Source organism: Bufo bufo, chromosome 1, assembly GCF_905171765.1.
Source record: "Bufo bufo chromosome 1, aBufBuf1.1, whole genome shotgun sequence".
Lineage (NCBI taxonomy): Eukaryota > Metazoa > Chordata > Amphibia > Anura > Bufonidae > Bufo > Bufo bufo.
The window spans coordinates 773,240,724-773,259,359 of NC_053389.1; the positions used below are offsets into that span (position 1 = coordinate 773,240,724).

General features: G+C 49.6%; 1 protein-coding gene across 1 annotated transcript in view; it reads right to left on the minus strand.

Moving 5' to 3' along the window:
- Positions 1-18,345, minus strand: part of XPO7 (exportin 7) — a 48,635-nt gene extending 30,290 nt beyond the window's left edge. Inside the window, exons 1-9 of the mRNA XM_040414849.1 lie at positions 18,251-18,345; positions 12,551-12,697; positions 11,075-11,168; positions 10,509-10,675; positions 5,226-5,291; positions 2,334-2,438; positions 720-885; positions 563-636; positions 360-479 (exon numbers count right to left, since the gene is read on the minus strand). Coding sequence (XP_040270783.1) covers positions 360-479; positions 563-636; positions 720-885; positions 2,334-2,438; positions 5,226-5,291; positions 10,509-10,675; positions 11,075-11,168; positions 12,551-12,697; positions 18,251-18,268 — 957 coding nt within the window. The 5' untranslated portion in view covers positions 18,269-18,345. The remainder of the gene's footprint in view (positions 1-359; positions 480-562; positions 637-719; positions 886-2,333; positions 2,439-5,225; positions 5,292-10,508; positions 10,676-11,074; positions 11,169-12,550; positions 12,698-18,250) is intronic.
- Between the last annotated feature and the right edge of the window lie 291 nt (positions 18,346-18,636).

Below are 18,636 nucleotides of genomic sequence, written 5' to 3' on the forward strand. Positions count from 1 at the left end.
TATGCCACCAATGTCTCAGATGAGACAACCCCCTCCAAATCTATTTTGAGGTCTAAAGAGTTAATGTATAATACTTAGACACTGGGTTGGGAGGCTTTTTTGGATGTGTGCCCTATGCAAAGGGGTGATGAATGGATCCATTAATAGTTTAAGATGGCCATTATATTTTGCTCCCTGTTGACTCGTTGGTTATACTGATGACACATTAACTGGTTTCGGTGGTCAACTGCAACCTGCAAAGGTGATGTCACTATGGATGATACAGCCAGGCTGCGCCATGTGAAACATAGGTACAGCCAAGCAAGTGGCCCAAACCTCAGATGTAATAGCTTCCATATACAAACCCTTCAAATACTTACTTGGGGATTTTCTAAGATCCTCTTCACTCCATCCACCAGGTGCGAGAGGAACTTGGCTCTTTCTGCATTATTAAATAAGGAGCGGCGGACAGAGGCAATTTGTACAAGACATGAGAGGACCTGAGGAGGGGAAAATGTCAGTAACAGCCTCGAGAAATGCAGAACTAAGCCAGTCTTGCTCCATCTAGCAGCCGCGTACTCACCAGTGGGGAGAAGTTGGGGGGGATGGAATGATACAGGTCAAAGAAGAGTTGTAGTGTGGAAGAATCCAGGAAAGCTGCAGGGACATCGAACACTGCATGAGAACAAGAAGTTGCCTTCTTTTTTTCCCTACCATATGGGCCTCATCTTCTCTCTCACCTGAACGCCAGCTTGTGGGGATCTGTACTGTGCAGAGGTCGTCAGAGGACTCGTCTGTGGAGGTGCCGATGAAGTCAAAATTTAGGCAGCTGTGGGTAAGTTTGAGGAGCTGCATAAGGAGGTCTTGTTGAGATCCATCAGAGAGAAGCAATGACTTTCCAGATGCCTAAAGGAAAAAAGAAGTACATAACCGGGCTCGGACTGGCCCACAGAGGTCAGGTGCATCCCCCGTGGGCCCCTGCACAATGGCACATAACACAGTAGACTTCATGCACTATATACAAGTTACAGCACCTCCACCAGACGATGTTCATATAAAAAACTTCATAGATTATTAAAGAAACTCCCCAGTGTATTATTATAGACACGATCAGAGCTGAGGTGTCTTCTAGGTATAGAGGAAAGCTGCCAGTGTCCTCTTCTCCCCAGGACCTACCTTCTCAGAGGAACTGCAGGGACCCCCATATTCAATCATCTGGTAGCATCTTGCTGCTTCGTAAGCAGGTAATATTTGTATGTATCCGTAAATAAATGTTACTGGTGGGCCCTAGGCACCCCAGTCCAGCACTGTATATAAATTAATCAATTCTAGGCCGCTGTAACTAGTAAAATCATTATATACCAAGGAATTAAAGGGGTTGTCCAGGATTCCAAAAAACGCCCCAAAATTGTCCATTGGTTGTGTTGGATATTGCAGCTCAGCTCATTAAAGGCTATTTTTGTTTAGGATTGCAATTTACTCATTTTCGGCTGAACATCATATTTTCAATCGGTCTTTAATAAAAATATTGAGCCGTTCTGTCACAAGAGGTTAACTTTTTTTTTTTCCTAGCTGTGTGACTGGTACTTTCACTGGTCATCTAAAGAAACCTTATCTCTAAACTAGTGAGAGGTCATAAACACTATCTCCGACTTCGCCCTGCTCACGCAAGGTCTAAAATTGTGGGCAGTGAAGGGGACGGGCTGGCAGACCCGTCTCATTTACCATTTTCTATGCCTGGTTTAGGCGAACAAAATGGTCTAAATGTAAGACCGCTCTGAAGCTGTCTTACATTTAGAACTGACGCTGGATGCGCCAAAGTTATGGAGAGGCCTGCGCCTCTTCAGAACTCTGGCAGATCCACCGCCAGATATAAGGCTTTATTAAGACCGGCATCAAACACGCCAGTCTTAATAAATGTGCCCCACAATCTTTAAAGTGAATGGGGCAGAGTTGTAATACCACACACAACCTGTAGACAGGTATGGCGCTGTTTTTCGAAGAAAGCAGCCTTTTTTTTTTCAGGTCCTGGACAAACCCTTTAAAAGTCAACTCCTGCCCGTGTGCCACAGTCTCACTTGCAGGAGCGTAGCTACAGGGGCTGCAGTAGAAGTCGCATCCAGGCCGTGGTACTCAAAATCCTCTCAAATAAATAGAGCATGATGGGTGGAGGCTCGGTCACATTCAGGACGCCCCCTCTATGAGCCAGAATCCACTAGTTGCTCTCCTGTCTAAATGGCCGGCAAGTACTTATACATTTCCCTTGCTACTGCTGCATAGGATGCAGATGACAACGTGTGCACTGTGGTCACTTACTGTGTAACACATGACATTTCTTGGCTCTCCATTCATACCTGTTTCAAGAGGTTACACGATAGGGTGAAGATATCAAACAAAGAGGAGTCTCGGAAGGATGAAGCGATTTTGCGGTGCTTGGTCAGAGGGTGTGTGGCGTCTGCCTGCAAGAATACAAACGTGCCAGAAACCTCATTCATCTGAACCACCGCTGTATTACACTGCTCGCTCATGTCTATACTATGGTGTGTATGTAGGTGGGCACATGGGGACTTATATCCAGCCTTACCAAGGTAAAGAAAAGAGTGGGTCCCATTCTGGAGGTCTTGAGCCCTACTTGTATTACAAGGACGGCCATTCATATAGCAGCCATGTCTTACTACATTTTCCCCTGCAGCGGTTGCACTTCAGCCGTGAACCAGGATCAGCTGAGCACCCTGACGGAGGCTATATCTGATGAGACAACCCCCTTTAACAGCAGCATGGGTCAAGGGATTGTTTCAAGTTTATTACACCTGCAGATCAGCATTTCGATTGACAGCCAAGCTCCTGCGTTAACCCTTTGATCACCACATTAAAGAGGACCTTTCACTTGAAAAAACTATGTGAACTAAGTATGCTGCCATATAGAGCGGCGCCCGGGGATCTCACTGCACTTACTATCATCCCCGGGCGCCGCTCCGTTCTCCCGTTATAGGCTCTGGTACCTTTGCTCCTTAAGTTATAGTAGGCGGGTCTTCCCTTGTCCTGTGGGCGTCTCCTTCTCCTAAGCTGCAGTGCTGGCCAATCGCAGCGCACAGCTCACAGCCTGGGAGTTTTTTTTCTCCCAGGCTGTGAGCTGTGCGCTGCGATTGGCCAGCGCTGCAGCCTAGGAGAAGGAGACGCCCACAGGACAAGGGAAGACCCGCCTACTATAACTTAAGGAGCAAAGGTACCGGAGGGCATAACGGGAGAACGGAGCGGCGCCCGGGGATAATAGTAAGTGCAGGGAGATCCCCGGGCGCCGCTCTACATGGCAGCATACTTAGTTCACATAGTTTTTACAAGTGAAAGGTCCTCTTTAATGAGTGACCACTGCACAATCACTCATCGGGTTTCCTGGTGACACAAATAGGGAGCGGGGGACCCCTAAAAAGGCGCTGTCTGTACGCTAACCCCCCCCCCCGACAGCTGTCTGTCAACTTCCACACGGACACTGCAGCCAATGACTGGCGATGTGCCGCTTGAGGACATGTAACTGCTAAGGCCTCTTGCACACGAACCTGTGCGCCCTGTGGCCGTGCTGCGGCCTACAAATTGCGGGCCGCAATGCACGAACACCCACCGTGGGGCAGCCACAGTGGATCGCGGACCCTTTAACTTTAATGGGTCCGCGATCCGGCTGTTCCACAAAAAGATAGGACATGTTCTATCTCTGTGCGGAACGGAAGTACAGGACGAAACCGTAGACTAGAGGCCCTTTGAAGTGAATGGGTCCGCATCAGTGATGCGGAATGCACACGGAACGGTGCCCGTGTATTGAGGATCCGCAAATGGGGTCCGCAATACGGCCACAGGGCACACACATTCGTGTGCAATAAGCCTAAGGCCAATCCTTGGCTGCAGAGGCGCAGGTGACCCAGTCTGTGGTGACGTTGACAGACGGGAACCATAACATCCTCTGAAGGGAGCCGTGGGGATAGAGCAGAGGTCGGTATGGATTGCGCCACAGGCATTACAGGCTGGAGTGCAAAAAAATACTATTTTTGGCTTTTTTTTTTTACTTTTCATACTGTTTATTTTACTCAGCGATATAGTGCTGACATATTCCATAGCGCTTTACAGACATTATAATAATTAGTGTTGAGCGAAGCGAGCTACAGATGCTTCATCCGAAGTCGCTTCGTTCAAAACTTCGGAATAATACTGTACGAAGATTCGTCTCTGTACAGTATTAGAATGTATGGGCTCCGGTGAGCCGAAGTGAGTTATTCGCGAAGTTGCGACTTGTTGAATAACTTCGGTGGTTGATTTTTAAAGTAGGAACCGAAGCAGAGTTCGGTTTCAAGTTTTGAAGTGGTTTTCCTCTTTAAAAATGAACTACCGAAGCTATTCAACGAAGTCAAGCGCGACTTGGTGAATAACTAACTTCGGCTGATCTAAGCCCATACATGGTAAGGGTCCATTCACATGTCCGCAAAATTGCGGATCCGCAAAACACGGACACCGGCCATGTGCGTTATGCATTTTGCGGACCGCACATGGCCGGCACTATAATAGAAATGCCTTTTCTTGTCAGTGTCTGCGGACAAGAATAGGACATGTTCTGTTTTTTTGCGGGGCCGCTGAATGGAAGTGCGGATGCGGACGGCACAGTGTGTGCTGTCCGCAACTTTTGCGGCCCCGCTGAATATGAACGGGTCTGCGCCCGTTCTGAAAAATTGCGGAACGGATGTGGATGTGTGAATGAACCCTAATACTGTACGAAGACTGATTATTCAGAAGTTTTGAACAAAGCGACTTCGGATGAAGCATCTGAAGTTCGCTTCGCTCAACACTAATAATAAAAGTTATTTATATGGCGCCACCATATTCTGCAACATTCAACTCAACACTATGATCACGTGTGGTCCCCGGTGGAGCTCACAATTCTGTTCACCTCTAATGTTCATTCCTCAGCTTATCAGGGTCGTGTGGATACCTAAAGTGCAGGGTTTTTGTCCTGATGTAATATGTGTTCAAGGACAAGTACTTTCTACTGAATAATTAGGTTTTTCTACACTCGCACTGCAAAAAAATAAAAATCATACAAATCACAGTTATAGGCTAGAATGCATAGCTGGTCACTAAATCGGTTTAAAGGTGATGAGCGGACTTCATCCTGTAAATGTGCCATGTTTCCTGGAAGTCAGAGCCGTTATAGAGATTCAGTAATAAAATGTCTGGCGCGGGTTCAGGAAGGAGTCTCTTACCTGGTTGATTTCATTGGTCAACTGCGATAAAATACTGACTCCGATGACACAATAGTCCACGCTGTCCTGTGGAGTGTACACAAGAGCGGGTCAGTGCATAGTAATAAACAGAGGAAAGAAGCAAAAAACCAAACACACCGACTGATAAAAAAACATCCTGCACCGAGGAGATGTTGGACTGAAGCTTTCTATGTGTGAATGTAATGGTGATAAATGGAATTACAAGATTAGAGGAGACGTTTATTGGGAAAATTGTACAACCGATGGAGGCTCTAGGACCCTATTGGCCGCCTGTAGCCTGGAGACAAGATGGGATCCGGCCTCTAGCCTGGATACATGATGGGATCCGGCCTCTAGCCTGGATACATGATGGGATCCGGCCTCTAGCCTGGATACATGATGGGATCCGGCCTCTAGCCTGGATACATGATGGGATCCGGCCTCTAGCCTGGATACAAGATCAGATACGGCCTCTAGCCTGGACTCAAGATCAGATACGGCCTCTAGCCTGGATACAAGATCAGATACGGCCTCTAGCCTGGATACAAGATCACATACGGCCTCTAGCCTGGATACAAGATCAGATACGGCCTCTAGCCTGGATACAAGATCACATACGGCCTCTAGCCTGGATACAAGATCACATACGGCCTCTAGCCTGGATACAAGATCACATACGGCCTCTAGCCTGGATACAAGATCAGATACGGCCTCTAGCCTGGATACATGATGGGATCCGGCCTCTAGCCTGGATACAAGATCAGATATGGTTGGGCATGAAGGTTCTGTACGGTAACCTGCTGCACATTTGCCCACAGATGTTATAGCTGGGCCTGTAGATCCTGCACACTGGTAGGTTGCTGAAGTTGGCATCTCAGCTGGTCCCGTAAATGCTTGATTTGTGATAAATCTGGTGACCAGGCAGCCAAGGAAGTGCTGTAATCTAGAGACATTCCTGGGAAACCCTTGCTGTGTGCGGGCGAGCATTACCCTGCCATGAGAAGACGAGAGGCGGCCCTCGTATTACTACTAGGGGTGACGGGCTGTCGTACGCAATGGCTCCCAGATCATCAAACCAGCAGTTGGGGCAGTGTGTCTCTGCCCCAAACAGAACCTGGATTCATCACTAAAGAAGATAAGGTTTCAGTCCATAGCAGTCCAGGTTTCTCGTTCATGACACCACCACAAACAATGGCGATGGTGGCTAGCTGCCAATGTCAAGACATGCAATGGGCGCCATGATACAAAATTCCCTTCTGCCAGGCGCCTGGAAATGGGTGTGTATTATAGGGCCCACTTGTGTCTGGATGTTGGACAACCAAACTCTGCTCGTGCTTGTTGGATGATCAAACTGCTCGCCGTGTGTGTGTGCGCCTTCACGTAACCACTGCTCCCAACAGCTAGGTCAGCATGGCCTAAATGGCGGGCCATTTGTCAAAACTACCATTGTGCTTCTCTCAGTCCAATGATGCGCCCCCTCTCAAAGTCTGTCAACTTGGCAAAACGTGTTTGAGTGCGTTGTCGAGACATGCCTAGCAGTCAACGATCTCTCATCAAGAGGTAAACTACCCAAAAGTATCCTCTGAGAGCCTTTTTACAGGGCAGCAATGGAAGCTTTTTTACACCCTCTTGTGGCAAGACCCAGATCACATCTGCAATTTACATATCTGTCTGAGACACAACTGCATGCTGAGTTTTGCAGCAATCCGACATTTCAATCTGGGTGCAGTATCTTTTTTTTTTAATCAATGGGTGTATATCAGATCCAGAATAGATCATAACTGGCCTGTAATACAATCAGGAAACGGAAATCATAAGGCCAGTGTGACCAGAGCCTAACTGAATGAGATGCCTTTCAGCACGGACATTAGTGCCCTGTGAGAGATTTAAAGGGAATGTGTCACCTAGATTATTATTTTTTTACTAATAAAAACCAGACAGTGACACATTCTGTTTTTTTTTCATATATGTTTTTATTTGCTGACATTTTTAAAATTCCCTTTACTGTACATGATTATGGGGGCCTTCATCAGAACGGTATCCAGAGATATGCTTGGATACAGCCACATGACCTGCAGGAAACTATAGTCCGGAGAGCGTCTTCTAGAGGGACATGTTGTGGGCATGCTCTGTGACCTGTGCAGAGGTCACTGCGCAGGGAGGAGGTGTAAGCTGTCATATTACCTACTGTGAATGGTGGATCCTGGTTTATTTATATAGAAGTGGCAGGTCAATGTAAGCCTGCCTGTGATGATGATGATGATGATGATGATGATGATGATGATGATGAGAAGACTACTGGGAAGTGATCTCCATGGAACAGGAAGCATTAGACTATTATGAGGCTCAGTGGTCAGAGCAAAAATTGCAAAATTTCAGGTTTATTTTAAATTGTAGATATTGACATGAAAAAAAAAAAGTTCATATATAGATCAATAGTCACCCAGACTAGTAAATCATACCTCGCAGGGCTAGCTCAGCTGGATGCATTGATACCTTTCACTTAGCGAACTGCTGCTTCATTCTGGAGAAAAGGCACTGCTAATCCGTATGCAAATCAGCAATAAAGTGCCCCAAGTCACTCCTCGTGTTCCTCTGCCAGCCCCTCCCTCTCCTGTTTACTTGACAAGGCCAGATAACTATGCAGGAATCTGGGGGAGGAGCTAGCTGAAGGAGCAAGGGTGCACAGAGTGGCTTTGGTCCACCCTCAGTGCACTTAACTGCTCATTTGCATATATATTAAAAGTACTTTTCTTCTCCAGAATGAAGCAGCGGAAAGGTATAAAACCTGGCATAACGCCTTGTAGGGCTATCAGTGGATTTCCTGGTGACAGACTGCCTTTAATAAATATTTCTAACATGAAAAGGTTACTTTGTGATGACACGTTCCCTTTAAGCTACATTCACATGAAAAAAAGAGTCAGGACAAACGGAAACACTGTCTGTTTTTTAAACATTTTTGAAATATTTTTGCATCCATTCTATGGTTGTCTGTCCATATGTAACGGCCGTTAAAAAACAGATGAATTCAGTTGGCTTATTTTCTAAAAAATCCCAACGCAAGCAGTGCCCTCTATATACGGTACTTCAGAGCTGAACATATCCCCATTTTCACCCCGGCACCCCCCCCCCCCCCCCCGACTTGAGCATCTCCCTGCACTAAATCACACAGGGCAAAAGTATTTTCTGGAGTTCCGGTGACGTACCGGGCTCTCCATGGGGCTGCCAGGCGGAGTCTTCCACCCAGCAGTGAGCCCGGTGACGTCACTGGCACTGATGGATGGGTTTTAGCGCTGCCCTAGCCTGTAAAATGGCTAGGGCAGCGCTAAAGCCAGCCCATCAGAGCCGGTGACGTCACCAAACACACACCGAAGCCTCCGCCCAGCAGTGTGTTATTGTAAATAAATAAAAGAGCCCTTGCCCAGCGCACAGGGCAAAGGAGAGAATCGGAGCATGAAATGCTCTGATGCCATCATCAGGGGGGGGCTGCCTGGATGACAGCCCCCATTAGTGGCTGTCAGAATTAACAATGCCCCTGCTTTGGCCCCCATTCTGCTTCTATAAAAAATAAAAAAATAAAATACTCACCTCATCAACTTGAATACTGAACACTGGCTCCTCACTGGATGCTGCAGGACCTGACGTTCCCAGCGTGATGACGTCATCACCCTTGGAGTGCAGGTCCTTTCCTGCTGCGTCCAGTCAGGAGCGAGTGTCCCCAAGCTGTAAAGTGGATAAGGTATTTAAAAAATATATATATTTTAACCCACAAAAGGCTCTTTGTACCATTTCTTATGGCCGTTAGACGGGTGCACTCCAGTCTTAACGGCCGTCTCCAATTGGAGTCCGTCTGGCTGTGAAAACAGCACCTCCTATTTTTTGACGGCCACTATTCACTTGCTGTTATGGCCATGTGAACAGTTCCATAGACTTCTATTGATTCTAAAAACGTCCGTGTCACGGCAGTTACTTAAACGCCTGTCACCCGGCCATTTCTTCCCGCTCATGTGAATATAGCCGTAAAAGGGAAGTAAAAGTAATCTTCTCAAGGGGAAGCAGTAGGCTTTCCAAACTTTTCTTATAAATGGGGCGGATGTTATTTAAGGCCGTCTGGTCTAAGGTCATGTGGTCTACAAGTTAGAGAGGATTCAGAAGAACCTCAGGGCGCTCCAGTTGTCATCAAAAGGGTACAATGCCGCCATGTTAACCCGACTGATCAGCTTCATGGCACACAGACGGTTCTTAATGTCGGCCTCCTCTTTAGGATCGGCTGATTATAGCATGAGGTCAAGCTCTTATACAAACATGAAGAATGAACAACAACATTACAAATCATATGATCATTACTCCAAAGCATGTGATAAAGCCAAACAAGGCTGCGGGCAAGTATACCCCGTCTACGAGCTGCATACACATTACATAGATGCCTGTCACAAACTGATCCCAGAGCACCGCCGCCTCACATCTGGCTTCTATGCCTCATGAAATAATGGTGCGTTTGTTTCTTATAACTGTAACAGTCCTCTGTTATTCCTCCTGGAAACATGTGAATGAACAACTATTATTATTTCTGCTGTTAAAAGGGGTGTATCCCTACAGTCAGCACTGATTGGACAGAGGAAACCTCCCCCCCATCCAAAACTGGTAATAACCAATTGTCAATTTATTCATAGATTTTTAAGAAGGAACAACAGAGGAACAGCAACTCAAGAGAAGATCGACTGGAATTGTTATTTCATGGGGAACACAAGCAGACATGTCAGGACCGATGGCACTTCTCCTTTCTGTGGCCAACTCATCCCTGGCTGAGGGAGCGGCTGACCACGGAAAGGAGCGGAGCTCGGGTGCAACAAGAGCAATAGTGATGCCCTCATTTGCAAATTAAGGAAACCTTTTCTAAATCGGGAACAAAGCCTCCGATCAACAAAAGAAAAACAGGGTGAACCACAGCTATGTGGGGGGGCATCTGTACTTCCGTTCCGTGGCTCGCAAAAAAAAAAATAGAACATGTCCTATTCTTGTCAGCAATGGCGGCATTTCTAGTATAGGGCTGGCCGTTCCATTCTGCAAAATGCAGAATGCACAAGGCCGGTATCCATGTTTTGCAGATCCGCGATTTGCGGACCGCTAAAACAGACACAGTCTTCTGAATTAGCCCTAATTCTGGGCAACGCAGACGTGGAGCTCGTAGTGAATGGTAAGAGGTCTGCCGGGCTAATTTTGAGCACGGCATTAGTCCAGCAGACTTGAGGTGACTGGTGAATCTGCTCGGCGACCACTAACCTGCAGGAAGCGGGTAACATCCACGATGACGCTGCGGAATACATATTCGTCCTTCTGACTGTCGAACCAGCCCAGCTTGGTGATTCGGGCATACAGCTGAATCAGGGCTTGGGTAACGAAAGAAGCAAGTTTTGGGCGGGTGGCCAAATACGTCAATACATAGTTCCCTGTAACGAAGATGAAATGCGTGAAAAATGACAACAGACTCTCCGCACTACCATAAGAAGCTGCATCCACAAGTAGGTGCCTGAGAAATATATGGCCATCCATGTAATCCATCCATGGGCCGGGGCCACCGAGAGCCATTCTTCATCAGTGGCATATAAAGAGGAGGGTGTCCCCACCTCTGTGATGTCCAAACGTCTTAACAGGGCAAGTCTAAAGCTGGCCATACACATTAGACGTGGTGGACCAAACCTGCTGGTTTCAGCGGGACTGGCCGACCATCTAATGTGTATGGTGGCCCCCTGACTCTTTCCGGAAGGTATAGGTGAAGGGGGCAGCTGGATTTTAGATCAGAACGAATATTGGCATCATGCGATCAGGTTTCTCCGCTGTGTACTTACGGATGTCAAGTCTTTGCTCCAGTGGCAGTGGATTACTGGTCCGGGACACCAGCTTCGTGAGGCATGTGGCAGCAAGTAACTGGGAATAGGAAGACTGCGGACAAGAGAGGAGAAACTTCAGTGTTCATTAAGACAAAGAAATCTAACGACTAGAAGGGTCCCAATAAGCGGTTCACGAACTGCTAGGACCGTCAGAGATCAGCTGTAATTTGTGGAGAAATCTGGAAGTGTCAATCATCCTGCAGCGCCACCGCAGGAAAAACTAAGCATTACACAGTGTCTATTCAAATCAGCGTGTTGTCTGTGCAATGCAGGACAGGACGGGTCCTCCAGAGCCAAAGACGCTCTCCAGTCCGGCCAAAGGTACATCAGTGTCTGATCGGATGGGGTCCGTCGCCCGGGACCCTCGACAATCAGCTGATGATTTATCCTCTGGATAGTTACATCAGTATCTGATCGGATGGGGTCCGTCGCCCGGGACCCTCGACAATCAGCTGATGACTTATCCCCTAGATAGGTCCATCAGTATCTGATCAGTGAGGGTCCGACGCCCGGGACCGCCGACAATCAGCTGTTTGAGAAGGCACTGGGACTGGCAGTAGTGCCGCAGCCTTCTACGTGCTCACCAGTCACAGTGCCGTACATTGTATAGCTGCTGTGCTTGGCATCGTGCTCGGCCCCGGTCACTTCAATGGCCATGTGACCGGTGAAAGGGACATTAAACTGAGCGAAGGCCACGGCGCTACTGCAAGCGCTGGTATCTTCTCAAGACAGCCACCAGCCTCCCCACCGATCAGATACTGGTGACCTATCCAGAGGTATAAAAGTCTCGGAAAACCCTTTGAATTTCTCCATACTTCTATTTGCCCATAAAAAAATACAACTCATTCCTCATACGGCCATAGCAACGGAAAAATAAAAGTGACGGCTCTCAGGAGGCTAAAACGACCTTCGATTCAGCAGCTCAGACATGATCTGCAAGTGATGAGCTTCTCTTTATTACCTCAGACCTTGCCCCTTGGCCCAGTTAGACCAGAGCGGTGATCCTATCTGCAGAGCCTAGGGGGGCGTGTGAGACATGCCTCCTGTCTCCTGATTGGTTCAGGCGGCAGCACTCTGAACCAATAATGAGACAGGAGGCGTGTCTCAGACTACCTCAGACTCCCCGTAGATACTGCAGATAAGCCGGAGTCACAGATCACAGGCCTAACTGGGCTGAGATAAAAAGTAGGCAAGGGTCAAGGTCTGAGGTAATAAAGAGAAGGTGATCACGTGTATATCCTTTCTGAGCTACTGGATGGAAGGTCATTTCACAGCTCTGCCCTGCATGGAGGGTCACCTTAAATTAATCCGTGAAAACTTAGACACTGCATATAACCTTCTCAAAAAGACAAAAAAAAAAGAGGACCCTTGTTAGCAGGAGGTTGCATCTGGTCTACCCCCGGCTCACTACTAATGTATACGGTGTATACTTACGCTGCCCCTCTCCAGCAGCAGCTGGCACTTGCTCAGACACTCTGGGCTGTTGGTGAACTCCACCAGGGCTTTCTCGGCCTGCAGTCGGGTGCTGGTGTCGGTGGTCTCATACAGCTGCTTGCACAGGATCTCTAGCTGGGCTAGACTCTGAGAAATAAGGGACAGGAGGTGAATGACATGGGGGCGAAGGCAGAGAAAGCGGCGAGACGCGCAGAGCACTGTTACCAAGTCATGCATGGGAGCCGCCAGATCTCCTCCGTGCACCTCATCTCCTCTCTATAAGCCTAGGTTTTACATAATGTAAGCAGCAGAGGCACATGTTTGCACACGCTATGAGCGTGCGGTGTATAACATACATTACAAACTGGTCACAGTGCCCTAGGGGGCACAACTGCCAGCAGGCACCACCACCACAACGTACCCTGGCATCTGATATCTGTAGCGGTACGTATCTGCGTCCTTAGGCCCGTGCCATGAAGGGTTATCATAGTCACGTGATGCCAAAAACGAGTGATCTGGGAGGAATCTTCTTCAGGAGTGGAAGTATGGTTTAAAGGGGGATTAGAAGAACCAGACTGCTCTTTAGCACCACACCTGGTGATGTCTGGTATTGCAGCTCATCTTCACTGAACTGAATGGGGCAGAGCTGTAATTACCAGGTGACTTACGCCTGCAGATGACGTTTCCTGTATGTAGGGGTCACACTGACTCCTGTAAGGGCACGTGTACTCTTTACAATCACTCTCCTGCATGTTTTTAGGCACGAGACTGAGCGAAAGGGTTTTTTACAAAAAACTGCTGCAAAAGTTCAGCATGTCCGCAGAAAAACAGATTGCGTTCCGCATTTTTGTGTACCCCGATTTTCACTGACAAGTATAGGAGGTGTTTTATTTGTTGTGGAATGGAAGAAAAGATGCAGGCAGCACACTGTGTGTAGTTCGCATGGGGCCCCATAGGAGTGAATAGGTCTGCACCTAATCCGTAAAATTTCGGATCAGATGCCGAAAGCAACATACGACCGTCTGAATGAGCCCTAGGCCAACTAACAGGGTACGGATAAAGCGCCAAGAAATCTCCTGCAGGAAAAATGCAGCACACGGCCGTAGCCGTTTTTGCGGTCCACAAATTGCGGATGTATGAAACACGGATACTGGCCTTGCGCGGTTCCGCATCTTTTGAAATAAATGGGTGCACATCCGATCTGCAAAAAATGTGGATCGTATGCGGACCAAAACTACAGTCGTGTGCCTGAGGCCTTACCGTGGGCAAAGAGGTCAGAAATAGGGGTCCCAAAGATGACCAGACAGTGCACCATGAGTACGTCTCGTCCCTCGGACATGGAACATACGTGTAAAAAACCAGAGAAACAGCCATGCATGACCATGTGGGGCTCCGTGCCAAGTTTTACCGTATCACCTATCGACCGGAGAGCAGCAAGCGTGACCCACCACTCCATTCAGAACCCCCTTTCTCAGGATCAGTGGGGGGGGGGGGGGGGGTCTCAGTGGTCCGACCCCGAGTCTGGAGGTCTGCTCCCCGCGCACGAATGGAGAGGAAAGTTGCTCTTGCACGCTGCTGCCCCCATTCATTCTCTATGCGACTGCCTGATATAACAAGAGAACATGGCGCTAAGCCATTTCCATAGAGAAGGGCCATTGTCATTCGCTGACCGCAAGCAGAGATCTTGAAACCTATGTCTCAGACTCCGATCCGACCAATCAAGGCCTCTTCTCTGGTAAAACAGCTGTATAGATGTATAGAATGACTGTTATATGTAGGGATTAGTTTTATCCGTCTTAGTTATCTGCTTATTTTTCTTAACTCTTCATTTTCTCTTATCTTGGATAACATTTTGGGGCTTTGGAGCCGATTACTCAACTTACAATGGTTTCAACATGCAATGGTCGTCCTGGAACCATTTAGTATTGTAACTTGAGGGACGGCCGTACGTGTCATCAGCCGTGCGCTGGAGGAGCAGGCGGCGGATGACGGGCACATGCCAGCGGCACGGAGCTTTCTAAATATTTCTGACATCAGGATAAACTGACCGGGCAGAATTGGAGAACAGGGAAGCCCGGAGGGCGTGTGCCCTGTGATAAGAGGACGCTACATATAAGAGGGCGATCTGCCTCCCCGAGATAACCCAGCGCTGGAGCAGGGTGACGCAGCAGTCGCTGCACCTCCATTATGTGCCCACACTATTATCACACCAGCTGAAGCATGAACAGCGGGGGGGGGTCCATGCACAGAGATGTTGGGCTCAGCCAGGCGCTCTACCCTATGCAGCTCCCTAGGGGTCGGTGACAGCGAGTTTCTAGGTGCACTGACTACCGTCCTCCAGGGATCTGGCCAGGTGTGGCCGCATAGTGTCAGACTAGACGCGAGGCGTTGTCACATGACCACGTGATGTCCATTGCAGGTGTATGGACTGGACGCGGCAGAAACCCTGGCGGTCAGATTGCTTGCTTATCGAGTACGGCTGCAAAGATTTTCAGGTTAAAGTTTCGAAAACCGCGCGCCGAGCCGCTGACAATCCATGTAATAGAAAACGGCTGCGGTCTACATGGCTGCGCGGCTTGTGGCAGCACCTCACCCGCCATGTATAGGTACTACCCTTAGGCCTCGTGCACACAACCGTATGTATTTTGCGTTCCAACAACTGCAGATCCGCAAAACACGGATGCGGTTGGCGTTGCATCCATTTGCGGAGGAGTATAGCACATGTTGTATACTTTGGCAGAAAGCACACCGATCATCCGTGCGCAAAAAAGATAGGACATGTCTGCAAAAGGCGGACCAGCGACCCACTGGAGTCAACAGGTCCACAAAAAATAAAAATACGGAGGTAACACAGACAGTATCCATATTTCACGATTTGCCGGCACCCCAATAGAAATGCCTTTTCTTGTCTGTGTCTGCGGACAAGAATAGGACACGCTCTATTTTTTTGCGGGGCTGCAGACAGGAAGTGCGGACACTGTGTTCTGTCCGCATCAGCACTACCGGTCCGCTGCCCCATTGAAAATGAATGGGTCTGCACCGTTCCGCAAAATTGCGGAACGGATCCGGACCCATTCATACGGACGTGTGAATGGACCGTAAGGGTGGTCATACCCTTTAGACACCAGTTGGCCGACAGCAGCACCGCCCGACCCCTCCGTACACCTCCACACTTGGCTCAAAAGTCAAGACGAGCGCCGATCATCACAGCAAATCGACCAGGGCTCGTTTACCTTCCTTTTTCATGTTACAATGATCGGGAGGGGATTAAAATAAAGGATCGTATGTGAGATCATTCGTTCCCCCCTCTCATACAGCACGAGGCGGCGTACTCTCAATAAACGCTAATTTGCAACACCCAAAAGAGGCAATGAATGACTAACGAGCGTACAATGGTTACACAGCGGATGAGTGAGAGGCCTTCCGTGCTGCGCTTTAGCTGCACCCTCCTGACCCCAGACAACTGGTGACATGAGCCTCGCCCTCGCTATCTCGTCAGTGGCACTTTGGGTTTTTGCTACGTCTTCCAAATCAAATATGAATTCGCCTCCTCCCTCCGCTCCGAGCACCAATGAGATACCACGCCAAGTATACAACAACACGCGTGGAGGCGCAGTGTGGACGCCCACAAATACCGGATGTGCCCGAACGCACGTGACTGCGGTGTTCACATAGCAGGGCTCGTAACGGCTCAACGTGTGCGCAGCCCGCTTTCCACAGGGGGGGGGGGGGGGGGCGATGCGGCTTGAACGGCCATGGATCTGCAACAGGATTTGGGGTCTCTTCACATGGGACTCTATTATACTGACTGGAGCCTCCGTTCAAAGACAGCCAGTAGGGGGAGGGGGGGCTCCGTTTATCATCGCATGTAGTGGCATAACAGACTAAAGGGGGCATCCAGGGGGGGGGGGGAGAAAGTATAACTTTTTTTTCTTTTAAACTTATTTTTTTTTTTTCTTCTAAAGATGAGCTCCTATGGGCGACCTCAGTTGAAGGGGTTGTCCAGGGATAGAAAAACATGGATCCAAAAACAGCGCCACCCCTGTCCACAGGTTGTGTGTGGTATTACAGCTCCATTCACTTCAGTGAGCTGCAATATCGGACACAGCCCCTGGACATTTGTAGCGCTGCCTAATCCTGGACAACCCCTTTAAATGATTGTGCAGTGAGAAAACAGCGCTAGTCCCAATGTCACTCCATGAGGTTAATCCCCTGGATCCACACGGCCGTTTGCCCGTGAATTGGAGACCGCAAATTGCGGTCCCCAATGCATGGAACAGATGCACCAGTATGACCGGTGACGCGTGACCCCTTCAGACAGTATGACAGGTGACGCGTGGCCCCTTCAGACAGTATGACCGGTGACACGTGGCCCCTTCAGACAGTATGACCGGTGACACGTGGCCCCTTCAGACAGTATGACCGGTGACACGTGACCCCTTCAGACAGTATGACAGGTGACGCGTGGCCCCTTCAGACAGTATGACCGGTGACACGTGGCCCCTTCAGACAGTATGACAGGTGACGCGTGGCCCCTTCAGACAGTATGACCGGTGACGCGTGGCCCCTTCAGACAGTATGACCGGTGACGCGTGGCCCCTTCAGACAGTATGACAGGTGACGGGTGGCGCCTTCAGACAGTATGACAGGTGACACGTGGCGCCTTCAGACAGTATGACAGGTGACACGTGACCCCTTCAGACAGTATGACAGGTGACACGTGGCCCCTTCAGACAGTATGACCGGTGACACGTGGCCCCTTCAGACAGTATGACCGGTGACACGTGGCGCCTTCAGACAGTATGACAGGTGACGCGTGGCCCCTTCAGACAGTATGACCGGTGACACGTGGCCCCTTCAGACAGTATGACAGGTGACGCGTGGCCCCTTCAGACAGTATGACCGGTGACGCGTGGCCCCTTCAGACAGTATGACCGGTGACACGTGACCCCTTCAGACAGTATGACAGGTGACGCATGGCCCCTTCAGACAGTATGACCGGTGACACGTGGCCCCTTCAGACAGTATGACCGGTGACGCATGGCCCCTTCAGACAGTATGACCGGTGACGCGTGGCCCCTTCAGACAGTATGACCGGTGACACGTGGCACCTTTAGACAGTTTGACCGGTGACGCGTGGCCCCTTCAGACAGTTTGACCGGTGACGTGATCATCATTATCCATGGTCGCCATGACTACTGTGCTAAAAATGAACAGTTTATTGCCAGAATTGCGCTTACTTTGCGCAGGCGCGATCTGCAGGAACAGCATGGCAGCCACCAGCAAAGCGGAGGCACACGTCAATACAGGGAGGCACCTGACGGGCGGCGCCGTAGATGGGCACCACTTTAGCCTCACATGTAATACACAGCAATGCTGCACCAAGGATCTAGGTAAGTAGCACTGCAGGTAAGTGCTGGCAGTGTGCACTGCAATGTGCCATGGGTGGGCATGGTGCCAGTGTGTGCCCGGGGTGGCCCTGCAGTGACATGTACACATGCACCCCCTATGTTTATGTCCACACAGCTCCACAGTCTGCAGGCCTCAGGCTCCTGTCACCCTGTGCTGACACACTGCCACCCAGCACCTGCTCACAGAGGGTCCAGAAACCGCTCCCCGGGGCCCCCGGAGTGCCCATCTGCCACCTGTCTCCCTCCGCCTGCAGCACACCCCTGCACATCCAAAGGATCCCCCCCTCACCTGCACAGGATCCGCCATCTTGCTCCATTCATGCTCCTCTGTCCCCCCGAGGAACAATCTACGCGTGCGCAACAGCTCCGGCCGAGCACTGCGCAGGCGCCATCAGGGATCCCCGCAACCGTAGACAACAGAGGAGGGGCTGAAGGCGCACCGCCGCCATGTTTGTTAAGGGTGAGGGCGCCGAGCGGACATGTTGGTGAAGGGCGCGTGAGGCCAGGGCGACATCTTTGTCGAGGGAAGCGGCGGGGAGGAGATAACAACCTACAGAGCCGCTCTCACTCGCGTTTTGTTTTAAAACTGAAGCTGTCGAGGCAGGTAAAAACCGCCATGTTGGTTGAGGAAATAAAAATAAATAAGGATCCATCTTACGGGGGAGCGGGCGCCAT